The sequence below is a fragment of the Sycon ciliatum genome, chromosome 4 (genome assembly GCF_964019385.1).
Source record: "Sycon ciliatum chromosome 4, ocSycCili1.1, whole genome shotgun sequence".
Lineage (NCBI taxonomy): Eukaryota > Metazoa > Porifera > Calcarea > Leucosolenida > Sycettidae > Sycon > Sycon ciliatum.
The window spans coordinates 10,527,836-10,554,905 of NC_088646.1; the positions used below are offsets into that span (position 1 = coordinate 10,527,836).

At 46.5% G+C, this 27,070-nt stretch overlaps 3 protein-coding genes across 3 annotated transcripts; 1 reads left to right on the forward strand and 2 right to left on the reverse strand.

Annotated features, from left to right (window-relative positions):
* Positions 1–2,463, reverse strand: LOC135814417 (probable RNA-binding protein EIF1AD). The gene has a single exon (XM_065327537.1). It carries the CDS (start codon positions 1,664–1,666, stop codon positions 842–844), a length of 825 nt encoding a protein of 274 aa, XP_065183609.1. The 5' UTR covers positions 1,667–2,463; the 3' UTR covers positions 1–841.
* An 8,775-nt stretch (positions 2,464–11,238) lies between these two features.
* LOC135814419 (probable RNA-binding protein EIF1AD) lies at positions 11,239–13,111 on the reverse strand. The gene has a single exon (XM_065327538.1). The coding sequence runs from the start codon at positions 12,924–12,926 to the stop codon at positions 12,102–12,104; it is 825 nt and encodes a 274-aa protein (XP_065183610.1). The 5' UTR covers positions 12,927–13,111; the 3' UTR covers positions 11,239–12,101.
* A 10,000-nt stretch (positions 13,112–23,111) lies between these two features.
* On the forward strand, positions 23,112–27,029 carry LOC135814420 (serine/threonine-protein kinase VRK1-like). Its single transcript, XM_065327539.1, has 4 exons — positions 23,112–23,441; positions 24,413–24,474; positions 24,856–24,925; positions 26,863–27,029. The coding sequence occupies exons 1-4, from the start codon at positions 23,285–23,287 to the stop codon at positions 27,012–27,014; spliced, it is 441 nt and encodes a 146-aa protein (XP_065183611.1). The 5' UTR covers positions 23,112–23,284; the 3' UTR covers positions 27,015–27,029.
* The last annotated feature ends 41 nt before the right edge of the window (positions 27,030–27,070 follow it).

Genomic DNA, 27,070 nt, shown 5'->3' on the forward strand with positions numbered 1-27,070 from the left:
TCACGAGTCCAATGTTATGTACAGCGTGGAATTGCCCATTACAGGGCGTTATGGTGAGGAAGGTACAAACTGAGAGCGTTATAAATATCAAGGCACTGTGTGTACAGGCAATGCTAGCTGTAATTCGTTGCTGCCGTCTTTAAATGAAGAAGAAAAAAAAACTATTACAAATGCGAATGTCCTCACAGAAGTGCCGCCCGGGCAGGGTACTAGGTGCAGCTATAGTCCACAGACTGTGCAGGAAACATACTGGAGAGAGGGAAGAATATGGTACGGTGTGGTTTGCGAGTATCAACACAGCAGTTTAAAAAGGAAAGAAAAAGAAGGTCAATCCACTGTTTCAAAGCCAGCTTTGAAACAGCGCGTTCTGCAGCGTTCAGCACGGAGATTAACTGCTAGCATCAGCCATATAGAAGCAGCAGAATAGCAGCAAAAAGACATGCAGCGCATCAAGCTGCCGTAGCGTAAGGTGGTCACACAATGACAGTATAAGTAAATGTTATATTTATAACTCAACAGAATAGATCAGCGCCACTGACTGTGCTCCATGAAGGATCAGGTCAACAGTAGGAGATCAGAGTGGTATCAGAAACTAGCTGCTGAATATTCAGCATCAAAGAATCACACAGCAACAGAGCACATGAACTGTCATACCTTGCATCCTGTGCACCACCTGCGCAGTGGTGAGTGTCGCCGGTGACAGTGATGATTGGTGTCCCATACTAGTGCAGTGATCAGTTCAAGTCAGGTCATTGTCCACACTCAGTACACGTGTTCTGGGTCTCAATTCCACCCACGAAACAAGTGTTAGTAACAGCATTACTCGGAGCTGCACAAAATATCAGCTCTTCTCAACGTCAAGGTCAAAACAGTTGGCTGCTGCCTTGTTGGGTTCCTCACATCGTGTATCTTCTCTGTTAGCATCGTCTTCTGCCTCACCACATTCTCCACCCATCACATCCACCTCTTCTTCTTCTTCATCATCTGCATCGCTTCCCTCCTCCTCCTCTTCTTCTTCATCATCATCCTCCTCGCTTGTCTCAACTTCTTCCTCCGTTGGTTCACCATACATATAGAGACGGTTGCGATTGACAAACAAATCAGAATCGTCCTGCTCCTCTTCTGACTCAGATGGCGATGATGCATTACAGCCACCACCAGCCGCAGTATCAGCAAGCGCAGATGCTTCCATTTCTTGCCCGGCTTGCTTTGAAGCTGCAGCTTCATCAGCTTCGGCTTTTCGCTTGGCTTCTTCGTGCCTATCCACCGCTGCAATGCGTTTCTGGTACTGTCCCTTGAATGGAGGTTCAAACACTTTGGGCCAAAGACAATTCTCTTGCAAGTGTTGCACATGTTCAGGAAATAAAACATGAACCACTTCTGCCTTTACCTTCTTGCCTTCAGCTATAGGCTCCACGATAAGGTATTGGCCCCTTTGGATCCAAATCTTCTTTCTAAATTTCGACGGTATGCTGACGATGTACTTCTCTTCAGTCGTGGCCTTCACATCTATCAGGTAGTTACTTCTATGACATACCGCCCTGACGATCTCCTGGTCGGCTTCAGGCATGAAGTAGTGATCCACAAGCTCACGAACGACATGCTTCAGTTTAGTCTTCTCTGACGTGAACACCCTTGCTCTACCCTGCGTCAGCGACGTGTCCATGGCTGCTGCGATGGATAGCTTGGATTTCAGCTAGATTCAAAGCACACCAGTACTATTGCTAGACCGCAAATGCTTGCAATCTACAAACTTTTTATAGAAACTGATATTCCACGTTTGCTCTTCTTCTCCAAGCAAGTACTGAAGCAGCTCATCCAAATCGCGATGATTTATACTGTAGTACAGTGGCTATTTCCACGCAATCCACCCACGATCATGCCTTCATGGTGCTGTGACTGGTGATCATTTCAACTGACACGCGAATCCTCTCCCAACTGTTACTCCAAGAAAAGCACCAGCCACCAGCTACCGGTTAGCCACAAAGCTGACAGGATGGCTTTCGTGTAGCATTTCATGCAGAGAGCGCAAAGTAGTCTCACCATTAATTTTGTTGTGGGCGACAAGGAGGTACACACGACACTAGTATGTACTAGTGTTGTGGTTCGAAGCCCCATTGTGTGCAGACACTTAACGTCTTTTATGGTGCACACCAGTCATGAATCATGATGTCAAGTACATAGTACGACTATGTAGTCGTGGAGCATCAATGCCAATCACAACAAGTACCGTAGAATGTAGGCACTATGACAGTATGACTGTGAGGAGGAAGGAAGCAGCAACAAGAAAGCCTGCTGTCCTGACCAGGGCTCAGACGCAACGAATAAAGTCATGCATTTCAATGGTTGAACTAGTAATCACAATCATGACTTTCATGATCTTGGCGTGTTGTACTGAGACCTTTTCATGCAGTGTCCCTGCGGTACGCGGTGCGGACCGTGTGCGGGGAGCACTTGAGAATACAATGTCACAGTGAGAAAGGTAGCTGGACGTTGGTCACGAAACTGCTCCGCCGGCCATCGATGCACCGGCAAGGCCACATCACCAGTACAGTCTCTGAGAGAAGCTAGCTTCGTACGAGAAGCCACTACAAAATGTCCTTCTACTTAAAATCTTTACTCTTTAGTTGGATGGGAAGCCATTTTTGTTCAATGCCATTATCATTCCCATATCCTATAATCAGTTCCGATCTACTGCACCCGATGCCGCTGGCTTGAGACAAGATTTCTCATTTTCTTTGTGTTCCCGTTGGAAACAGTTGCTTTCTTTCCCTGCGCGACCCTGTTGTCGAAGTAGCTTTCAGGTTTGCTATTCTGGAAATACATGAGTAGCTGCTGGAATATTACCTATCACTGTATCAGTATCAGTCGCGATGCCGCTGTCAGAGGATCTCCTCCACCCTTCTGCGACGTCTGAAGCGGAAGCACAAGCTGAAGCGTCTAGTGCAGCGTCCCAACTCCTTCTTCATGGATGTCAAGTGTCGCGGCTGTTTCAAAATCACAGTCGTCTTCAGCCATGCGCAAACCGTGGTGGTCTGCAGAAGCTGCTCGACGATTCTTTGCCAACCTACCGGTGGACGGGCACGCCTGAGTGAGGGCTGCTCCTACCGAGTAAAGCGGAACACGGTGTAGAATGCAGCTGGGAGACGCTATGGTTGTAATCATGGCACTTGTAATCGCACCTAACGGATTACCTCTGCCTCTCTGGATGCATGCAATGGTTATGTTCGTATCATAGCATGGACAGTACTGACGACTCGGATAGCTCTATGCAGCTACTAAGTACTATGCCTGCACTGAGATGGCATTCGTATCTCAGGCACTGTGTCTGGAGGAGGCCTTGACTTGAGGCAGGTGACATTGAACAGTCTCGGGGAAGGTCAATGTTGGTAGGGCGGACATAAGAACGTGTATAGGAAGACTTCACTATTTCCGTACCAGTTTATTAAATGCCAAAGTAAAAAAGTAAAGTATTTAAAACTTAAAAGTTAGCACGTCCGCGAAATGCCAAAGTACTAGTCACTATAACTTTTAAACCGTTTATAAGTATCAACTCTTGGCTCCAGCAGGACTTATTTGTACAGGTGATGTACATGATAATTATAACCCAATATTAGATAAACCTTGTTATAGTTCACACATGTTGTTAGTTTGACAGCATGAAACAAGTTGGAGGACACTGTGTTCGGAAACAGTGACCTTTCTACAATACAACCATCCACGGTTGGCAGAGCCCCGGTCCGTTGGGATCATCTGAACCATTATGGGTGTTGAACCCGGTTCTGACCCTCGCTATGCTAGGGGAGTTTTTAGACTTCTTCTTTACGTCAGTCGTGTATTCTTTGATCCCATGACGTCCCTCTCTCAGCGCGTCAGCTGTCAACAGTCACTGTCACTACCATTAGTGGCATTACAATTTACACTGTCGTGAGAAGTACTAGGTGCTCTCTGTAGACGAAGGTGGTGATGTCCCGACCCGGCCAATTGATGTACGCCAAGGCTAAATATACGCCTAGGCTACTCACGACATTATACACCGAAAAAATAATAAGAAGAAAGCGTAGCAAAGAAGCTAGTTGTAAACCCGATGCCTGAGGCCTTTCGTTAGGCATTATTTCTCTACTCAAGTTAGTCATGGGGAGACCATTATCGACAAAAGCAGCACACCTTCCCATCGTCACCGCAGTTTTCACCATTCGCCCATCTGCAAGTTCTCGCCCGCAGGCAACGGTCATACGTTGACCGCAGAATCATGGAGGCACTATTCATGAGGAAGAGGAAGCCGGCAGTGAACAGTGACAATGGTTGGCGACTGTTGGGTGATGTGTAAATATGTCTGTCATTACCATACTTTGTGCAAGAATGTGTGCACTGTGTGTGTGTGTATGTATGTGTGTGAGTTGCTATGTCTAACATAGCTGTTCGCTATCATCGCTTCCGCGATGGGCAGGTCTGAGGTCTGAGGTGTGTGAGTGTTGCTAGAAGTGTGTATTGTTCTGCTTTGTACTCACGCTAGTAATCCTGCACTATCACTGCACTATATTTTCACTTCATACATATCACACAGAATTATAATCTCGCTTCCTGTGGTATTGCAACATTTTACGCTATACCATCACACTTTGGCCACTAGTACTTGTCACATATATATAAACCCCTGTTCTGTCTACAGTAAACTTATTCCTGATGATGGGCCTTGCCCGAAAATTTGAGCTAATGTATATCAATTGCAGTGTAGCCTAGAGACCGTTAGAGAGAGTGTGTACAAGGTGTGTGTACAGGATGTATGGATTCAAGTTAGTTATTGGATTTTTTTATACATGTACTTGTAGATGTTTCCTTCTCACTAAAGCCCCGGCCCCATTCACTTGAACTCTGGTCCCATAGCATAGGGCCAGACTGGCCTATGTCACTTATGTGTGGCCTTGGAGGATATCAATGATTATCATGCAAGAGAGTGCAAAGCCTAGTGACCATGGTAACGTTGGTCTGGTGATGTTGGTTATCACAATCATGGTTATTCTTTAGTACTCGCAATAGTATTATTAATTATTTGTTGTGGGTGACAACGAGCCAGTAGTACTAGTACTGTATCTAGTCTTTAGTGTGCTTGTGTAGTTTGTACAATGATTATGTAGTCTAGTCTTGTAATACTTCGAAGCTCCGTCGTGTTGACAACAGCATGACTGTACATTTACATGATGAGTGTACATCAGGTAGGTCTACATGATTGTATCATCAAGAATAATAAGCCCCCGGGGGTATCATGTGTATGGACTATGCCGGAGTCTATGGCCATATGGTGCGCACGTATATTATGTATATAGTACTAGTACTAGTAGTACATGGGGGCTCAATGCCATTCGTATCTAATATTGACTGAGTACGAGGTCAATAATAATTATAGGAAATAAAAGCCTAGTAAAAGACCGAGGCGAAGCCGAGGTCTTCGAGGTTTTACATGTATTTCCTATACCATGTATACTGACCAAGTACGAAGTCAATATTAGATTTATCACGACAAACAGTCCGTATTTCAAATTCCAGAACGATAACCTCATGAATCCCGGTTTTATGATTGCACAACCGTTGCACCACCACCTACTCATGCAGTGACAATGCTGCACTAGGCACCGTTCAACTGCGCAACCCCTTAAAGGGGAACTACACCCAAAAATCAAAACTTCATGGTCCGTAGAGTTTTGGACGCTGAGTCGAATGGTGAAGGTCCCACTTCGATCCGACCAAGCGTTCCTGAGATATCTTCGGTTTAAATTGTACTTTCGGGGGACGCGCCATGACGTCATGCGGCCGCGACACACCCCCAACACACCCTTCTACGTCATTGAGACTTGCTTGCCTGGGCCAAGCTCAGAAGTACAGGTATTTTCGTATGTGAAAGGAATAGTTCTGACAAAGACGTCCTCACCATGAGCGATTCCGACGTATCAGACGAGCTTGAAAGCTCAGAGCCTGAGCTGAAAATGTTTGGCTTCGGGCATGAGCCGAAATTTTCAGGAAAGGATATGGCAGCGCAAGCGGTGGCTTCCAATCGGGCTGTAAATGTGGATGAAGCAGAAATTACTGCAATTGGAGAAGTCGCTCTCCATCAGCAACATCTGCCAACCGGTTGGCTGGGCTATTTCGAAATGAAGCGGCAGCCAAAGCAGCTCAGACAACCCTGACAATCCGTAAGTGTTTTCACAGTATAGTCCTACGTAATGCTCACAAATCGAATCGTTCTCTTCATATCGTAAATTGTGTGAAATTTTGTATTCGCACAGTACTCAGATCAATAGTCTCCTCACTCGTACTCCTGTACATGGAGTTTGCTGCGTAACATGGCTAGCATTATCTCCGTGCAAGTCGTGCAATGTGTATCGGTTCACTTGTGCTTTATCTCACATAAGTGGACTGCACTCAATTCGTATTGTGGCGAAATACATTCTCACCTTTTGCATTATCACTTAGTCTTTACAGAATGCTGAGACGTTCTCTTGTATTTCACGTAGCTGTGTACCAACAATTACGCTGTGCACTCTAGCAGCAGCAGCAGCAGCAGCACAGTAGCATATTGAGTGCGTTTTGCCCTACTGTGGTGTCTCATGACTGCATTACCGGAACAGCTCTGTCCTTGATAATCATTCTAAAATGTGTGCACATATCCGCCTGCGCCCCACACACACGCACGCACATGTGCTCACCTTGGTGGGCACATAGTATAGTAGTCACACATGCTCACGCACGCAGACACGCAATTTCACAAGCGCGTGCGCACACGAGTGCATAAGCATACAAGTGCCTGTGCACATGCTCGTGCACGCACACATGCGCGCACTCATGCACTTGGTTGCATACCCACACATCCCGCAGGATCACTAACGGCAATGCATCTACTACTTGTCATTCCATGTCCCTCCCGCAAATGGGGAGAGAATGACATAAAGGAGAACACAGAATAGATGACGTGAATATATTTGGAATGTTATATTACATTACACAAAAGCACACGCATGTGCGCGCACACACACACACTCACGCGCGTGCGCGCGCACACACACTCAGTGTCACGCGCGTGCGCGCGCACACACACGCGCGTGCACCCACACACACAATAATAATGTCTGTCTCTCACGCTCGTGCGCGCAAACACACTCACGTGCGCGCACGGGCGCGCGCACGCACACACTCACGCTCGTGCGCGCACACTCACGCGCGTGCGCGCGCACACACACACTCACGCGCTTGCACGCATACACACAATAATAATAATAATGTCTGGCTCTCATCTGCATCCATACTGAGAAAACCCAACGAGTTCCCGAATAGGTGTACACCGTTGCCGGTATGTGGACTATCTTCTCTCCTTGAACTGCGGGTCATTGCGTGATGTAGCTTATCAGCAGTACATACTGTGTGTTCATACAGGAAAAAAACATGCCAGCTAGAGGCGCTGGCGCTGCAAACAGTCCTTCCTATAACCTTGGGGCGGTGGCAGTGGTCGTAGCTCAACAGTGAGTCACTGCGACCGATGGTACAGCCGCTCTTGATCTTCTTCCTGTAAAATCAAGAACAGCAATCGCAGACAGGTTCATCGATCGCACGCAGCATAGCCTAGGGAAACAGGAGATCTACTGCCGTCCACCTCATCAGGCCGGTTTCGGAAAGCTTCACATTTCGTAGTGATGTAGTCCAAAACAATTCTACAAATGCTTTGGAAAAGAAAGAACTACATACAGTAGCTAGTGTTTTTGAAATATTGCACTCACCTCCGCTTTTCGACTGACACTTCACAGTGTGGCGTGCGAAAAAGGACGCACCACAGTTTCATCCACCAGCGTCCGCATCGGATGAGTGCCATAATATTCCTCCTGAAAATCCTCCTCTGCCAAATGGCTGGAACACACGCGAAGGATTTACATTGTAGTCCCTAAATTGTCAAGCAAATAATTATGTCGCTTGATAGCTGCTATGGTGCACTGCTCGGCCTGTGCCAAGCACAATCCTTCAGAAATTGGTGCAGGTTCATCCCAGGGGGGTTACCAGTAAGATTATAGTAGCCAACAACACAGCCAGAAGCCATGATGACACAAATACCCTCTTCTTCCATGGACAAACAGAAAGAAGATGCGAAATCCCAGTGTTTCTGGATCTGGCCAAAGGATCACCAAGTCTCAATGACGTCACGGGTTTGTGACGTCACGGCACGGACCCGAAAAGGACAATTGCAAACTGATATATCTCAAGAACGCTTGGTCGGATCGAAGTGGGACCTTCACCATTCGACTCAGCGTCCAAAACTCTACGGACCATGAAGTTTTGATTTTTGGGTGTAGTTCCCCTTTAAGCAGTCACATATAAATTATAAGCAGTCAATATAGCCCTAAGGAGTGAAATATGCAGGAATATTTGACTGCTTTAGGTATGGCAAAAATCTATGTGAGTCAATACTAAGGGAGTCATAAACATTATTACCGGTATTATGTAGGCACTATGCGCAGCTCAGTGGCACGAGGAAGGAAGCAGCAACAAAGCCTGCCAGTGCCGACAAGTACTTGGACTAGTTGGAGGCAACCAAGTACAGCGGGTCTTTTCAATAGTTGAACGATCATCTTGGTGGGTGGACCTTTCATTGTTTTTGTCCTTTGCCAGAGTCCTCAGTGCAGTGACAGGGTGCGGGGAGCACTTGAGAATACGTTGTTGAGTTAAAAATAATTAGTTTATCAACGTTAGTCGGTACGTGCTCGGTCATTGACAATGCCACGTCGCCAGTCTAGGAAAGCTTGTTTCGTGCGAGTAGATTTCTCACTTTCTTTGTGTTCCTGTCGGAAACAGTCGCTTTCTTTGAATCCCTGTGCGGCCCTGTTGACGTGTTGTCAAAGACGCTTTCAGGTTTGCTATCCTGGAAAGACAAGTAGCAGTCGTGATGCCGCTGTCTGAGGATCTCCTTCACCCGTCTGCGACGTCTGAGAAGCGGAAGCACAAGCTGAAGCGTCTAGTGCAGCGTCCCAACTCCTTCTTCATGGATGTCAAGTGTCGCGGCTGTTTCAAGACCACAGTCGTCTTCAGCCATACACAAACCGTGGTGGTCTGCAGAAGCTGCTCAACGATTCTTTGCCAACCTACCGGTGGACGGGTACGCCTGACCGAGGGCTGCTCCTACCGAGTAAAACTTGCGGAACTTGTAGGATGCGGCTGGGCGACGTTATGGTTGCAATCACGGCACTTGTAGATTTTATATTCGCACCAAACGCCTCTGGATGCTGCAATGATTATGTTCGTATCATAGCATGGACGACTCGGATAGCTCTATGCAGCCACTAAGAACTATGCCTGCACTGCGATGGCATTCGTATCTCTACTGTGTCTGGAGGATGCCTTGACTTGAGACGGGCGATATTGAACAGTCTTGGGGAAGGCCAATGTTGGTAAGGAGGAGGAAGGCATCAGCAGGAAGATTTCACTATTCCCGTACCAGCAAACGCTAAAGTGCTAGCTACTAACTAGTACTGCACAGTACATAATTCCATTGGCACTGATAGTGATACATATCCTTGTACATAGTTGATTATGATGAACGTTATCCTGCAGCCTGTATGCATGTACATAATGAATCCAGCCAGTGACGATACGTAGGATTCAAAGCGCCCTGAGCTGAAAGTGATGCTGAAGGAGATACAGCAATTAATTTGTTAACTTGAAATCCAGCTATACCAAGTAGTTTGTAATCTATCAGTGAAGCGCATAGAGTCGGCTGTGGGGCAACACAGGTATACAGTTGTCCCTTTATTCGTCCTTCTCATCAATGAAAAGAACAACTCCTAGGAATCATTGCGTTCTCGCCGTCTCCCTAGCTTTGGAAGTCTGCACACGGTCAGCCTCAGCTGCCCATCGTGTGTGCGTGCGTATGTACATGACTGTGTGTGTGGTGTGTGTGTGTGTGTGTGTGTGTGTGTGTGTGTGTGTGTGTGTGTGTGTGTGTGTGTGTGTGTGTGTGTGTGTGTGTGTACTGTGTGTGTATGTGTGTGTGTGTGTGTGTGTGTGTGTGTGTGTGTGTGTGAATGGTGTTGAATGGTGTAATCCCAGCACAAGTTGCTATGTCTAAAACATAGCTGTTCGCTATCATCGCTCCCGCGATGGGCATGTCTGAGGTCTGAGGTCTGAGGTGTGTGTGTGTGTGTGTGTGTGTGTGTGTGTGTGTGTGTGTGTGTGTGTGTGTGTGTGTGTGTGCGTGTGTGTGTGTGTGTGTGCATGTTGTGTTCATGCTCACTCGTACTCCAAGTCCGGTTGATTTCAGAGTTTTGTCTGTACAGGATTCGTACTCATGTATAGTCATGATACGAAGCACCCCTGAGCTCATGAGGCCGAATTTCATTTACTGATATTCGTACTTGAAGTACTTCATAACAGGGATCGATATACTGAATTGACTCTTGAGAGATAAAAAAGTCAATTCAGTATATAGTGGTGTGCACGGGTAGTCGGGTACCCGTGCTACCCGTGAGGACCTCGGGTAGTCGGGTACCGAATAGTACCCGAAAACCCGAGGTCGCAGATGATCATGTACAGTGCACGTGTACCCGCATGTCTACCCAATGCGCAAGGGAAGGGGCCGGTGTGCATTGTGGTCTTACCATGGAAACATTACCCGATCGGATACCTGTCACGGCTACCCGTGGAAAACTACCCGGACCCGATACCCGAAGAAAATGCTACCCGACTCAGCCCTAATTATTATAATGTGTCACCTGCATGATCGTTGCCTTTGGATAGCCTAGTGGAACACACCACTGAAACCATGTGTTGTTTGAACTTGTTTCCACCAGAGTCACGGTTTTACGACTCTCTGGTTTCCATGCCCACAGCCGGCTGCTGGTGGCTTATACCCACCTGGCTGGACTGAAACTCAGCTGTCAAGGCTACTGGCAATTGTATTTCCCGACTCCTATATTCTAGTCTTGGTTGGCATGACTATCAGCTATTGACATGCAAAAGTACAAGCAAGCCGCAATATTATAGCCACCATATTGTTATGATTTGAATCAATGGGGTCATGATTTCCACAACTCCCTGAATCAACCTATTGTTCACAGTGACTTGTATTGTGATACTGCTCGGATGTGGAGCTAACTAACTTAGCATACGCGGCTCCAGAATCCTCAACTGCAGTACATGTATAACACTGGGAGACCTGCATCCAGCTAACTTACTTATAAGTTATTAGTGGCAACTTGCACATTCATGAGACTGCATGTGTCACAACTAATCACGAGTCCAATGTTATGTACAGCGTGGAATTGCCCATTACAGGGCGTTATGGTGAGGAAGGTACAGACTGAGAGCGTTATTATGAATATCAAGGCACTGTGTGTACAGGTAATGCTAGCTGTAATTCGTTGCTGCCGTCTTTAAATGAAGAAAAAAACCCTATTACAAATGCGAATGTCCTCACAGAAGTGCCGCCCGGGCAGGGTACTAGGTGCAGCTATAGTCCACAGACTGTGCAGGAAACATACTGGAGAGAGGGAAGTATATGGTACGGTGTGGTTTGCGAGTATCAACACATCAGTTAAAAAAGGAAAGAAAAAGAAGGTCAATCCACTGTTTCAAAGCCAGCTTTGAAACAGCGCGTTTTGCAGCATTCAGCACGGAGATTGGCTGCTAGCATCAGCCATATAGAAGCAGCAGAATAGCAGCAAAAAGACATGCAGCGCATCAAGCTGCCGTAGCGTAAGGTGGTCACACAGTGACAGTATAAGTAAATGTTATAACTCAACAGAATAGATCAGCGCCACTGACTGTGCTCCATCAAGGATCAGGTCAACAGTAGGAGATCAGAGTGGTATCAGAAACTAGCTGCTGAATATTCAGCATCAAAGAATCACACAGCAACAGAGCACATGAACTGTCATACCTTGCATCCTGTGCACCACCTGCGCAGTGGTGAGTGTCGCCGGTGACAGTGATGATTGGTGTCCCATACTAGTGCAGTGGTCAGTTCAAGTCAGGTCACTGTCCACACTCAGTACACGTGTTCTGGGTCTCAATTCCACCCACGAAACAAGTGTTAGTAACAACATTACTTGGAGCTGCACAAAATATCAGCTGTTCTCAACGTCAAGGTCAGAACAGTTGGCTGCTGCCTTGTTGGGTTCCTCACATCGTGTATCTTCTTTGTTAGCATCGTCTTCTGCCTCACCACATTCTCCACCCATCACATCCACCTCTTCTTCTTCTTCATCATCTGCATCGCTTCCCTCCTCCTCCTCTTCTTCTTCATCATCCTCCTCCTCGCTTGTCTCAACTTCTTGCTCTGTTGGTTCACCATACATATAGAGACGGTTGCGATTGACAAACAAATCAGAATCGTCCTGCTCCTCTTCTGACTCAGATGGCGATGATGCATTACAGCCACCACCAGCACCAGTATCAGCAAGCGCAGATGCTTCCATTTCTCGCCCGGCTTGCTTTGAAGCTGCAGCTTCTTCAGCTTCGGCTTTTCGTTTAGCTTCTTCGTGTCTATCCACCGCTGCAATGCGTTTCTGGTACTGTCCCTTGAATGGAGGTTCAAACACTTTGGGCCAAAGACAATTCTCTTGCAAGTGTTGCACATGTTCAGGAAATAGAACATGAACCACTTCTGCCTTTACCTTCTTGCCTTCAGCTATAGGCTCCACGATAAGGTATTGGCCCCTTTGGATCCAAATCTTCTTTCTAAATTTCGACGGTATGCTGACGATGTACTTCTCTCCAGTCGTGGCCTTCACATCTATCAGGTAGTTACTTCTATGACATACCGCCCTGACGATCTCTTGGTCGGCTTCAGGCATGAAGTAGTGATCCACAAGCTCACGAACGACATGCTTCAGTTTAGTCTTCTCTGACGTGAACACCCTTGCTCTACCCTGCGTCAGCGACGTGTCCATGGCTGCTGCGATGGATAGCTTGGCTTTCAGCTAGATTCAAAGCACACCATGTACTATTGCTAGAGCGCAAATGCTTGCAATCTACAAACTTTTCTAGAAACTCACTGATATTCCACGTTTGCTCTTCTTCTCCAAGCAAGTACTGAAGTAGCTCATTCAAATCGCGACGCGAGTCCACGACTCCACGCACCACGTCACGAAAGGAAAAAATTGCATCATCATGAGCTCATTGTCGATGTCATCAAGATCAAAGATCATTGTTAGGCCTGTCCGAAAAATGTTCTGAATTTTTTTGGCATTTTGGGGTACATTTTGCATTTTTGCATTTTTTCTGAATTTTGCCCATTTTCGGTCGAATTCCAAGGTTTCAGCCAAGGTTTCAGCTCGACCAAGTCAAGTTCGGCTTGCTATTTCGGTGTCTTCTGTCCCTCTTGCCTTGGCTGAGACTCTAGCCTTACTTTGCACTGGCCTCCTAATCACACAAATGCGAACACATGGGTGTTTAGTTCTACATAACATTGTACAGTCATGTACATGCAGGTGTGATGATGTAAAACTACAAAGATGTGTTCTAACTAATACTTCTAGTGCAGGTACTGTATACTAGTACAATCCAGCAAGAGTAAGGCCTACTAAGGGAAACACAAGTGACTTGCACTGATGAGAAATGATTAGCTTTGCAGGCTTGTCAGCAAAAGGGGTGCACCGTGACAAGATTATGATCATGCAGTGCGTGTACATGTGACATGATTAGAGGTACATGTTGCTCATGTACCTGTACATGTACAGTGTGACATCCGGAAAAATCACATGGAAAACCAATAATAATTATTATATTTTGTGATTAACATGGCATGGCGGCCATTTTAGATTCTGGTTGCCATGGCAACGGATGCATTTTCTCTGCGTTTTGGGTTGTTTGGCTTTGATTTTTTGATTTTTTTTACATTCCCCTTTGATTTCTTGTTTGAATGTTGGCTAGAAAACCGTGCATTTTGCATTTCCATTTTCCGCAAATTAAAACACATTTTTCGGACAGGCCTAATCATTGTCCACAAAATGTTTTCAAATATTTTTGAATTTTGGTTGGATTTTCGCACTTTGAATTTTTTTGGAATTTTGGCCCCATCAGGATTGAATTTTGGCCGTTTTTGGAGAACGACAGTGATCAAGAGGGGGGTTACATGTACAGTCAACTTCGCGAATAACGACATTCGGCGGGGCATCAGAAAAGTGTCCTAGATCCTTATTCGCGAAGTGTCCTTATAACCGAAGTCCCATTTGAATGTATGTGAACCCATATTTTGTATAGTATGACATGCATATCAAAATCAAGCTCTTTTCTTGCTCTATGTCAATGTGTACTTTATTTTCATATCGCAGTTGAAAGGAACTAAAAATTCTATATGCAAGGGAAATAAATTGAAAAATATTTTTTGAGCCATCTACATATGTACAGGGCCAGGGACATGTACATGTATGATGATTACTGTTGTGTATCGGTTGAAAGACTTTTCATGGCTCATTTTTGTTGTGATCCTTTCGTTTATTTTGGTTTGTTTTGCGTTCTGCTTGCATGTATAGTTTGTACATAAACCAAGTAACGGTTACGTCATTGTCCTGAGTTATGTTTTGTTTGCGCATGCTCATATGCTGCCATAATGTTAGTCTTTTTCTTCAGTTATCAGTTTACCTCGTCGTGTCCGTCTCCGTCTTGTCAAGAAATTATGTAGAACTCTTACGCCCACACTAAAGCTGGTTTTTCTCGTCTTGGCTACATAGGTTCTGATCGGTGGAATATGCTGCCTTCCACTGTTCGCTCTTGTACAGATTATCGCCCATTTGTTCGTTCATGCTTAACCTTCCTAGGGGCTCCCGTAAGAAGACCATAGGTCTGTGGGAAACACCCTAGTAAAATAAATAAAATAATAATAATAATGCCTGGTTCACACTAGGCCGATTTTCCGGCCGACATGGACTCGTACGAAAAATCCTCAAGATCGGGGCGAAAATTGCGTAGTGTGAACTGTGTTGTCGTACAGGGTTCCGACAAATCTGCGGCGATTTTCTTGTCGCACTAGTTTTCGGCCAAGTATCGACTGGTCGATATTTAGCCGAAAAGCCGGCCGATTTTTACTGCTTGCACGTGATGGAGCGGGATTCGGACCAATCACAGTAGGCTTTTCACCATGACAGCAAAGAGCGTCGATGTCGAGCTCATGACCTCTTGTACTTTTGTACTCTTGAGTCTTGATGAAATGTAATGTCCTACCAAAATTTCATAACCCCCATGAACTCTTGCTTTTATGGATAATCGATGCGACTCTATTGCGAGTGAGTCGTTCCCCGTGTACATGTGTGTGTGAACAGGCCGTCCGACTCAGTCGACACAGTCGGCAGACTCCATGTCGGAGTCGGTGTCGGAGCACCGGCCGGAAAATCGGCCTAGTGTGAACCAGGCTTTAGGCCGAGTAAAAAAAATTACTAGATGATCGTCCTTTTTTTTGGAAAAATCGGGGAGGGCGGGAGGATTTTATTTTTATTTTTTTACTTTTTACCCTCTCATGCACACAGTGTACACAACAACATCAAGGTTTTTTTTCTCTTTTTTTCTTTTTTTTTCTTTTTTTCTTTTTCTTTCTTCAGCAGATCGATACTGACGTTGTGATATACTAGTAGTATGTGGTCCATATAGTAAAGAAAGTATTAAACAAAGCGTGCACATGTTTCCTGCATCCGCGATCGGTAAAAAACCAACGATTTCGGCAAAAACTCACGATTTAAAAAATAAAATATTTCTTGGGGCGCTGACAAAAACTGGGGCGGACGGGGACGATCATCTAGCTTTTTTTTTTACTTGGCCTTAGTTCAGTTTCGTTGTTGTGTGTGGCGGGTCGGATGGGCAGGGAGGCTGGGCCCCTGACGCCTGGACAACATGTGCGGGTGCACAAAAATTACTGTACAATCATGACTACATGCATGTAGGTGTGCTGGTAAATCCAACACTTTTGAAGCAAAATAAAAAAGGAAGAAAAAGCCCCCCCCCCCCCCCTTTGGCTGCATTTTCTTTTCTTTATCCATCACCATAGCTATAGGTTCTGGTACTTCTGCATGACAGGTACATGTACTTGACTGACAGGTACTAGTATACTTGAAATACATGTAGCTGTCCAAAGCCCAGAAAGTCGTTATTCAAGCAGTGAATATGACCTCGGGGCACTAAAAGCATGTCGCTATTCGCGAATTGTCGTTATTCAGATAGTCGTTATATCCGAAGTTAAATGCATACAGTTAGATGGGACTTTGCTCCGGGCATGGAAATTCGGTCGTTATTCGCGAATTGTCGTTATATCCGCAGTCGTTATTAGCGAAGTTGACTGTATGTACTCTTGCAGTGATGTCACCATGGTCACACCAGGAGAGTACATGTGCTGCTCAATATAATAATATTTATTACCAAGGGTGTCATCGATTGGCGAATCTGGATTGAGTGCGAGCAGGCGGTGTGGTCCGAGCAACGCTGGCCCAATCGAACAAAACAAGGGTGTAGTACGCAAAATATACGCATATCGTACAAAGATTCTGTGAAAGCTGTCCAAAAACGGCAAAGTCCATTTCCACTCCAGCCACTTGCACTCCCGGTGTGGGGGCCGGTGTGGTCGGATTCCACTCCAAGTACACCTACTCCGGATTCGACCAAACGATCACGCTCACTCTGAGCACATTTGCTCGGGATTCGTCCAATCGATCATGCCCCAAGTTTGACATGTGAAAACAGTACAGTTGAACATCGATTATCCGCACATCGACTATCCGACCATTCGATTATCCGTAACAGTTTTTTTTGGGCGCACGTGCCGTAGAGTACGCACTGTGCATGTGGTGAGCCATTCAAAAAATACGAAAATTTTGAAAAGTAAAAAGTAAAAAGGTCGTGCGGCTAGTAATAACCACTGAAAGTGTGTGAGTGACAGTTTTTTCTTATCCAGAACATTTGCCTTATCTGAACACCGCCTGACAGTTGTCTGCCCAGAGGTAGTCGGATAATCGATGTTCAACTGTACTTTCAAATACACACAGCTTTGACCTTTGCCCTTTTGACACCCATCCCCGAATTTGGAAGCACACAGATACACATGATAAGCAGTTTGTGGTTTTTTTTTTTTTTTTTTTGGAACTACTGGGTAGTAGAGTAGTAGTAGAAGAATTTATTATTTTGATAGGGAAGGCCCTACAGACGTTGCCGTCTTGTTACAGGGAACCCTACAGGGCCGTAGCAGGCGGTCCGGCAGGTCCGGCAGCTGCCGGACCAATATTCGGCCAAAAAAAAAAAAAAAAAAAAAAAAAAAAAAAAAAAAAAAAAAAAAAAAAAAAAAAAGGGGGGGAGCTCACCCATGTGAGAGCAGCTCAGGATGTCCATCCATGATGATGATGATGTGTGCAATAAGTAGTATAGAGGTATTACATAGTAGTGCCGGCAAGAGTTATGGACTCTTGGTGCCGGTAGTAGACCTACATTGCACATGTCATCAGGAATATGACCCTGCTGAAGGTCATGAGGACAGTCATGCCCGTGAATGTTCCTACTCTGTACTTCCGGAAACGTGTTCGGATTCTTTTCTTCCTCCAATTCTTTCTAGATAGGGTTTGTACCAAAGATAGTCCATTGCAATACACTTTCTCCTCCTCCAAAGGTACATTATGGTTCTTTTATCACATGCATTTAGATACTGTTGCTAATACTTGCTATACCTTCACAGGCTTCAACAAGTTCTGTTTGGACGGACACAACATGCTGATGCCCTTTTCCTGACTCATGCAGAACTTTGACGTCCTTCTTCCTTTTCTCGTCCTATGTCACTCTACATGGTCACGATTACATGCATGTACATGTACATTGTACAATGTATGTACATGTTTTTTGTTTTGTTTTGGCGAGGTAACGGCCTCTTTTACGGGCAAGATAAAGTCATGTACATGTACCGGCATATGTATGAGTATGGGGGGGGGGGAGGGGGGCATCAAAGTCTGATCTTGCCGGACCAACCTAAATGGGGCTGCTACGGGCCTGCCCTAAGTGCTCTTTACAGAGCGAAACAAAAACGGATAGATGCTCAACCTGACGACACGAGACAGGCAGAGAATTCCACCTATCAGCGCCAAGGAAAGAAATAGAGAACATGCCATATCTAGTGCGAAGGACTAAAGGGACCGTCACTTAATTTTTGCCGACTACCCGCCAAAAAAATCTTTTCGTTTCACGTGCCAGACACGTCCGCGAGCGCGTACGACTCGCGCTCGCCCGCGCTACCTTTCACGTCAAGCAATCTGTTCACCATGTTCACGCCACATGGATAGCGCGTACATGCAGACATGATTGAAGACTTGCAAAATCAATTTTTTTACAAGTCCAGGCGCTAGGCGCTAGGCGCTAGGCCTAGGCAGTACTAATGCCAAAGGCAAAGGCTAAAATGCCCAGGCAGCTGACTTTATTTTCGGAGAAACACTACTCATTGTAGTAAAAAGTAACAATGAATAGCGACATCATCTAGGAAGGATCGCTACCCTAACGCAAAGGAAAGGCCTTGCGCGGCTGCTCTACGAAGTGTTGAAGAAAGACTCATCAAAGTTAGTTGGTGGACGAACAACTCGCTGGCGCCGGAAAACTTGGCCCCCAACGATGGTGTTTGGTGAATCATCAAGCATAATGTCTTGTAGCAGTGTTCACCGAGGAAGGAGAACGCTCTAGCCGCTGCTGTTGTCCGTTTCATCCACGTTGGGCGTTAGCTGCACCGCGCCTATTGTGTTTTAGTATTCCATGGACACACATTAGCATTCAGAGCGATTGTGGAGCCACAATTTACTTCACACAGCGTTGTATTGTCCACGAGCGCAAACTTCATTATCAGCAGTAACTGTTACTCTTCATCCTACATGTAGATTTGGAGTATACACGGCCTTGTCATGACAGCGACAGCTCTACAGAGTGTTCAAGTGAGAAACATTAATTTCAATTGTTGGTGGACGAATAAATGGCTGGTTCCGAAAAACGCGGCCTGCACCGATGGTGTTTGGTGGATCATCAAACAGGGTGACCAGCAGTGTTCACCGAGGAAGGAGAATGCACTCGCCACCACTCCGATTCATCCAAGTGGGCGTTAGCTGCGCCGCGCCTATTGTGTTTTAGTATTTCATGGACGCACACTAGCGTTCTCAGCGATTGTGGAGCCACAACATATCTTCATGCGGCGTTGCACTGTCCAAGAGCAGAAACGTCAGCAGTGACCCATCATCATACATGTAGATTTGGAGTATACACACCATGCGCCAATGGGCCTTGGCACAACAGCGGCAGCTCTACGGAGTGTTCAAGTGAGAAACATTTGTTTCGACTTTTGGTGGACGAACAAATCGGTGGTGCCGAAAAACGTGGCCTGCGCCGATGGTGTTTGAACCATCGAGGGGCTCCGGAAGCAGCAGCTGAGCCAGATCAGCCAGTCTTGCCAACTCTCAGTTGCCGGACTCCGTGCTGCAGCTAGCAGCACTGGCACCAGCCGGAAATATTTTTCCGCCGATACCCGTTACTTCCAGTTCTGTCAAGGGCATGACTGGAATCCATTGCCAGGTGATGACTTTTTACTTTATGTGTTATTTTGCTGCCGAGTTGTTCAGAACTTTTCAGCCCCGATCTGTCCATGTCTACATGTCGGCCATCCGCAAACTTCAGGTGGAAGTTGGCTTTACCTACCCGTCGGGCCCAATGACTCTCCTCGCAAGGTTCCTGTCGGGCATCAACAGGTCATCATCGACACAGCGTCATCGCCTGCTGATAACCACTCAACTTCTCAGGGAGATTAGCCGGCATGTTGCCTTTCCACGGATGTGGCACCCGCGGCTCATGACAAGGCCATGCTAAGGGCAAACTGACTGCTTGATTTTAGCTTTACATTACCGCAGTCAGTCCAGCACAATACGCCAATCGTATTTCACTATAACTCGCGTGTCATAATTGGGGATATGGGCTGCTCGGCCCTATATCCCTGATATGCCAAATAGACGAAAAGTGTGTTCTGAGCCTGTATCGCGTATAATAGGCTCATCGTAAAACAAATAATAAAAGTCTTAAAAATCAGGGTTCACGTGACACTCGGGTTCCAGCCAAGTTTTCCGCATCCGCAGGAACGCTACCCCCCTCTTGAATCATAGTATAGTGGACTCTGCAATGAACAGATTATGAAACTCCCTGCAGATTTACTACGGTCATCTCTGGTGACTGGTCTTGGGGCACCGTGGAAGCTGTGACTGGTTGCCAAGTTTAGTTTTGTGACTGATCATGGGGCATTTGTGACTACTTCGAAGCACAGCTCTGATTGATCACAGAGTCTTACTGTTGTGAATATTTATATCGATTGAGAAGTCAAGCAGCCACGGGGCGCTGGCCTTGCAGCTGTGAGTATGCATACGGTACATATTCACATGACTCTATTGTATGCTGGACACTGCTGGTCCATTGTTGCAGTGTGTAAGTGAACTGCAGAACCTAATCCGTGATGAAACACCTACTACTCTTGAAAGACTGAATGTTTGAGCTAATAGTCTTTTACTTCACTCTCATGCTGCTCATATAATTATACCATACGCCAGAAGACCCTAAGTTAGTTCTAAGATGTTGTGGACCATGTGACCATGTGGTACTTTCACTCTACAGCCAAGTCAACCTCTTCGTCAACACACAGGGTTTTCCTCAGACACAAGCGAATGGTTTACTCCACTCTGGAGAAGGACACAGTTTGCTCTCTCGAACACCAACCGCAGATGACTACGGAATGTAGGAAGTGCAACAACTGCTAGAATATTGAACTGTCGTCCACACAAAACAAATAAAGACAACTGAAAACCAAAACACATGCAACTGCCAACATGCATGTAACAGCGACTGCAAGCCAGAACTACAGACTCCGCGCAGGGAGGAACAGGGGAAACAGAGGTAACGCTTCCGACTCCGAGAGCTTCGAATAGCAGTGGACAAAACAATACATCAACCTTACGTGTCACCTTGCGCTACCGCAAACGAACACCTATGGATGCACAGTGCAGCACAGACTCAGTGCATGCACGGTGTAATAACTGGAGTACATGTAAACCGACAACGGTCACCTTGCACCCTATGCAGTAAGTTACATAGGCTTGACGTGAAAGGTAACGCGGGCGAGCGCGAGTCGTACGCGCTCGCGGACGTGCCTGACACGTGAAACAAAAATATTTTTTTGGCGGGTAGTCGGCAAAAATTAAGTGACGGTCCCTTTAGTCCTTCGCGTTCGGCGAAGGACTAAAGGGACCGATTCAGGGCAGATCGTGGCATGATGGTGACTCTGATTGGTGACCCATGCGAGAACACACATTACACTTGCGGGTGGCCTTGCACTGAGTTGACCGGTGCCCTGTGCGCAAACACACAAAGCAACGCTTCTGTTCAATCAGTTATTCTTTCCGCTGTGCTACTGTTGTGTATTTCGCGCACATACCATGCTTGATGTTTCAAGCACCTTCGGCGCAGGCCACGTTTTTCGGCACCGACGATTTGTTCGTCCACCAAAAGTCGAAACAAATGTTTCTCACTTGAACACTCCGTAGAGCTGCCGCTGTTGTGCCAAGGCCCATTGGCGCATGGTGTGTATACTCCAAATCTACATGTATGATGATGGGTCACTGCTGACGTTTCTGCTCTTGGACAGTGCAACGCCGCATGAAGATATGTTGTGGCTCCACAATCGCTGAGAACGCTAGTGTGCGTCCATGAAATACTAAAACACAATAGGCGCGGCGCAGCTAACGCCCACTTGGATGAATCGGAGTGGTGGCGAGTGCATTCTCCTTCCTCGGTGAACACTGCTGGTCACCCTGTTTGATGATCCACCAAACACCATCGGTGCAGGCCGCGTTTTTCGGAACCAGCCATTTATTCGTCCACCAACAATTGAAATTAATGTTTCTCACTTGAACACTCTGTAGAGCTGTCGCTGTCATGACAAGGCCGTGTATACTCCAAATCTACATGTAGGATGAAGAGTAACAGTTACTGCTGATAATGAAGTTTGCGCTCGTGGACAATACAACGCTGTGTGAAGTAAATTGTGGCTCCACAATCGCTCTGAATGCTAATGTGTGTCCATGGAATACTAAAACACAATAGGCGCGGTGCAGCTAACGCCCAACGTGGATGAAACGGACAACAGCAGCGGCTAGAGCGTTCTCCTTCCTCGGTGAACACTGCTACAAGACATTATGCTTGATGATTCACCAAACACCATCGTTGGGGGCCAAGTTTTCCGGCGCCAGCGAGTTGTTCGTCCACCAACTAACTTTGATGAGTCTTTCTTCAACACTTCGTAGAGCAGCCGCGCAAGGCCTTTCCTTTGCGTTAGGGTAGCGATCCTTCCTAGATGATGTCGCTATTCATTGTTACTTTTTACTACAATGAGTAGTGTTTCTCCGAAAATAAAGTCAGCTGCCTGGGCATTTTAGCCTTTGCCTTTGGCATTAGTACTGCCTAGGCCTAGCGCCTAGCGCCTAGCGCTAGCGCCTGGACTTGTAAAAAAATTGATTTTGCAAGTCTTCAATCATGTCTGCATGTACGCGCTATCCAATCCAGCCATGTGGCGTGAACAGATTGCTTGACGTGAAAGGTAGCGCGGGCGAGCGCGAGTCGTACGCGCGCTCGCGGACGTGGCTGGCACGTGAAACGAAAAGATTTTTTTGGCGGGTAGTCGGCAAAAATTAAGTGACGGTCCCTTTAGTCCTTCGCATATCTAGTACGAGTACTGTAAAAACCATGGCAACGGATCGAATTTTTTCTGCATTTTGGGGGATTTTTTGAATTTTTCTAAAACATGTTGACCGTTTTTTTCGCTTTTTGATAATCATAATCAAAAGTTCAAAAGAGAACTTCGCGGAAACTCTTGACTCTTGATGATGTCATCAAGAGCCTGCGAGCCGCGAGGCCGAGGCTAGCTGCGAGCAGTGCGAGTGCGAGGCTGCGACATCAAGAGCCTGCGTCGACCATGCATGGTCGACGCGTCATCCAAATCTTGTTATGGTAACACTAACAGGTTTGAATTTTGTGACGTGCCGCCGGCGCGTGCCATCGATCGCATCCGTCAAACACAAAGTGTGCCGAGCCGAAACTGTAATCTTGAAAGCCTCACATTGCACAGTCAACCTGGCCTTCACTTTTTAATAGGAAATCTCACCGAAAGTGTTTGAATGATCTCTATGGTTAGGTACAGCTACTGCTGCTCGTGCTCCAGTAGTTCCCAGTAGTTCTTACCTGGAACGAGGTGTTTTTGTTGCTGAAGAGTATGAAGCGTGGTGGTGCTGCCAAAAAGGCCAAACCTGCCTCAAGGCCGGCTGTTAGTGTCCAACTGCCACCTGGAGAAACTCTCACTGACCTGAGAAAGCACTCGTGGAAGGTGGGTAATCCAATCGGCCGGGGAGGATTTGGAGAGATCTATCTAGGTACGTATGAACCCCATTTTGATCCTAGTAGGTCAGCACACGAAGCACAGAAGCCAATATATAATTTTTTCGACTAGCCCTTTCATTCCATTATACTTCAGGTCGAATACAATGGTGATGAACAAGGTAGTAAGCCAGTCCTTATAACCGGCACTTTTGGCGGGCAGAGCATTGACAAAAACAGCACTTGAAAAATAGCTAGTAGGTAAGAACACACAAACAGAGAAAATGAGGCCGAACCTGATAGCAAGGAAAAATAAAATTTCCAAAGCCAGATTTAAATCAGGCCCGAACGTACCTTGCCAGAGTGCTCAAACTGACAAGTCAGTGAGCTGTGTGTAATGCAAACAGCAAAAGCACTACCCCGCTTGAGAGTGCTGTGTGTAATGCAAACAGCAAAAGCACTACCCCGCTTGAGAGTGCTGTGTGTAATGCAAACAGCAAAAGCACTACCCCGCTTGAGAGTGCTCCACTACTACATAAACAGGAGCGAAATACATGTACTCAATATTCGTACATACTCATTCTTACTGTCCTCTGGGTTGACATAGCAAGTTCAATTATAATGTAAGTATCAGTTGTGCTTTTTGCATTACGTACTTGATGTACGAGAGACGGTGTCTATGATCACATCAATGACCATGCCTGACTGCAGTATATCATAATTCTCTAATTGGAGAGCACGTGCTCCTTGGCCCTGGCTTTGCTGGCCTGGTTCGTGTACATGAAGCAACACATCACTATGTGATGTCACCACACATGATCAGTTGGTCGCGTAGCATTTGCGAACACCGCACACACACACACACACACACACACACACACACACACACACACACACACACACACACACACACACACACACACACGTGCTTGCACGTACACGTGCGTGGCCATTTTTCTTCCCTGATGCCTCAAGTCTAATGTGTCATATTGTTTTGTATTCTCCCATGTTCTCTTCTTCATTTCAGCTTCGCCAGCCAGTACATGTTCACGCAGTGTGCCAGCAAACGCCCAGCATGTTATTAAAATTGTACGCAATTAGATGACAGTGCGCCCTTCAACTTGGCGTCTCCCTTTCTCATTCTACTCTCTCTCCATCTCTCTCTCTCTCTCTCTCTCTCTCTCTCTCTCTCTCTCTCTCTCTCTCTCTCTCTCTCTCTCTCTCTCTCTCTCTCTCTCTCTCTCTGTCCCTCTCTGTCTCTCTCTCTCTGTCTCCACCTGCACCATTGATAATTCATTTCTTTGTCACTTCAAATGTCCATACGCAGTCCCCTGCTGTATGTATATCTGTTTCATCTTCCGCTTGAACTGGACGTTGCCATTAATGCCAGTCTGTGTACCTTCTCCATATATGCTATTTTGAGTTCACAGCTGTGTCTCTGTCTTTGTTCGTGTGACTGGCCATCTCCAGGAGCCTTTTGTCAATGGCCCTTTGTTCTCGGAGGTCAGCTTCTATACACGGTGTGCTAAGAAGGAAACAGGTCAGGCCCGGTGCTGGTATAGTGCTTGTACTGCGTGTTTGATGTAGAGACGTTCCTAGCTACACGTACTTGAGAACGGTTTTATTCACAACACCATGAAGGAAGAGTCAAAGCAAAAAGATAACCCAATTTCGGAAATAAATAGAACACAAAATACTCAATTGAAATATATACACGCACTGCTATCAGCATGCTTACATGATCGTGGCACCCAGTGGATAGAAATTGATCACTGTGTCAGTAGACAGAGCTTGCTCGTACAGCAGAGAGCGACAGAGACACGCAGAGACACAGGATTTAAAGGGGAAGTCCGGTGAAAAATTTAAATTTCAGGGTCGGTAGAGTTTCGGGCGCTGAGTCGAATGGTGTTGGTCCCACGTGTCTCCGACAAAGCGTTCTCGAGATATTTCCGTTTGAAAAACTGAGTTTCGGGGGCTGCGCCATGACGTCATGCGGCCGCGCCACACCCTCCGCAACGTCATAGCGTGCAGCTAGGTCAAAAGGAGTGCGTGAAAGCAATAGTGTCAGTGCTATTTCAAATGATTTGGCGACTGATATTAGGTGGTGCAAGCGACCCCAAGACCTAACTCCTTGTGAGAGTGAGGATGCAGCCATGGCTGACCTTCATGGGTTTGGTCGGGGGGTATTGTAGGGCTGAGAACCTCGGTATCCAGCTGAAGAAATGGCCGCGCGGGACGGTCAAGAGTGAGCGCTACTGAGTTTCCGACTGATGAAGAAGCAGTAGCTATTGCAGACGAGGCTGATATAATTATCAGATCGCTGAAGAGCAGGGTCGCCAAAATGGAGAAGAGTGATGCGAGTGCTCTAAATGTTGTTCCATACCGATTCGCTTAGACTCCAGTAGCCTGCCACATGGTGATGTTTTGGTGCGAACTTGGCATATTTCGGACTACTCAATTGGAGAACAGTGCAGGCTCTTTGAACCATGGCCCGGGCACGACTCTTCGCTCGCAACGCTATGGAATCTGAAAGTTCTAGGTCCGGGAGCTGTTCGCTGTTTTGTCACTTGTCACGGTTGTGCACTCATCGCTGTAGCATAAAATATGAGGCCGGACTGGAGCGGAAAACTAAAATTTTCGTTCTCAAAGCACAACCACCGGCACCGGCAAGGAGAAACGCACGTTCTCTGACTACATGACTGTACAAGTGTAGTACTAGTACATGACACGTCCGTGTGTTGACTAGTTTTCTGAGTCTTGTTGTAGCGCTAGCGAGCTAGCCCAGCACGGCAGTGCGGGACTAGTTCCGTGTGTGATGAGTCTAGTTTGTTGACTGCACTACACGTCTACAGCTAGCTAGCATGCACGCAGCGCATTGCTAGAGCCGTAGAGCTAGAGGCATGCTGACGGAAAAAGTCCAACTCGGAAACGGCTAAAATACGGTATAACCTCGAGGTTTACCGAGCTGAAAATCATAGGGTACGTAGCGTTTGTAACACTGAATCGAATGGTCTTGGTCCGAAGAAGCTGCGACAAACGGTTCCCCAATCGAACGCGCTCCAATTATGGCCGTTTTGTACACAACTAGATGGTGTGGCTACCTGGCTGCACGCTGTGACGTCATCACCTGGATCTGGGTGAGGCGCGCTCAAATTCGCACATGTTCGATTGGGCGTATCTGACGAACCATAGGCCGCAGCCTCCTCGGACAAAGACCATTCGACTCAACGCCCCGAACTCTACGGACTGTGAAATTTAAATTTTTCACCGGACTTCCCCTTTAAATGCTAGCGTCATTCCCAGGCACATCTGCTCTGAGGATATTCCTGGTAGCTAGTAGTACATGTATGATGATGTACTGCATATGAGGTATTCTTCATCAGGCATGAGGAACGGCCAGGCCATTTTGGATGTCAGTGGGTAGCTCTTGTGACTTTGTCTTTGTTTTTTTCCGTTTGCCCTTGTGTTGCTATGCAGTGGAATCATTCAGGGCGGAGAAGAAACTAAAGCACCTTGGCATGCCCATATACATTGCTCATGGTAAACACGACTTCCGTGGCTCAGAATACAGGTATGTTAGCTGCTGCTACTGCTGCTGCTGCTATATGTGTCTCTCTACCATTTGCTGACCTGTCCTGCTCGTGTCCTTTCCAGACTCTGTATACAGAGCGCATACATGTACATT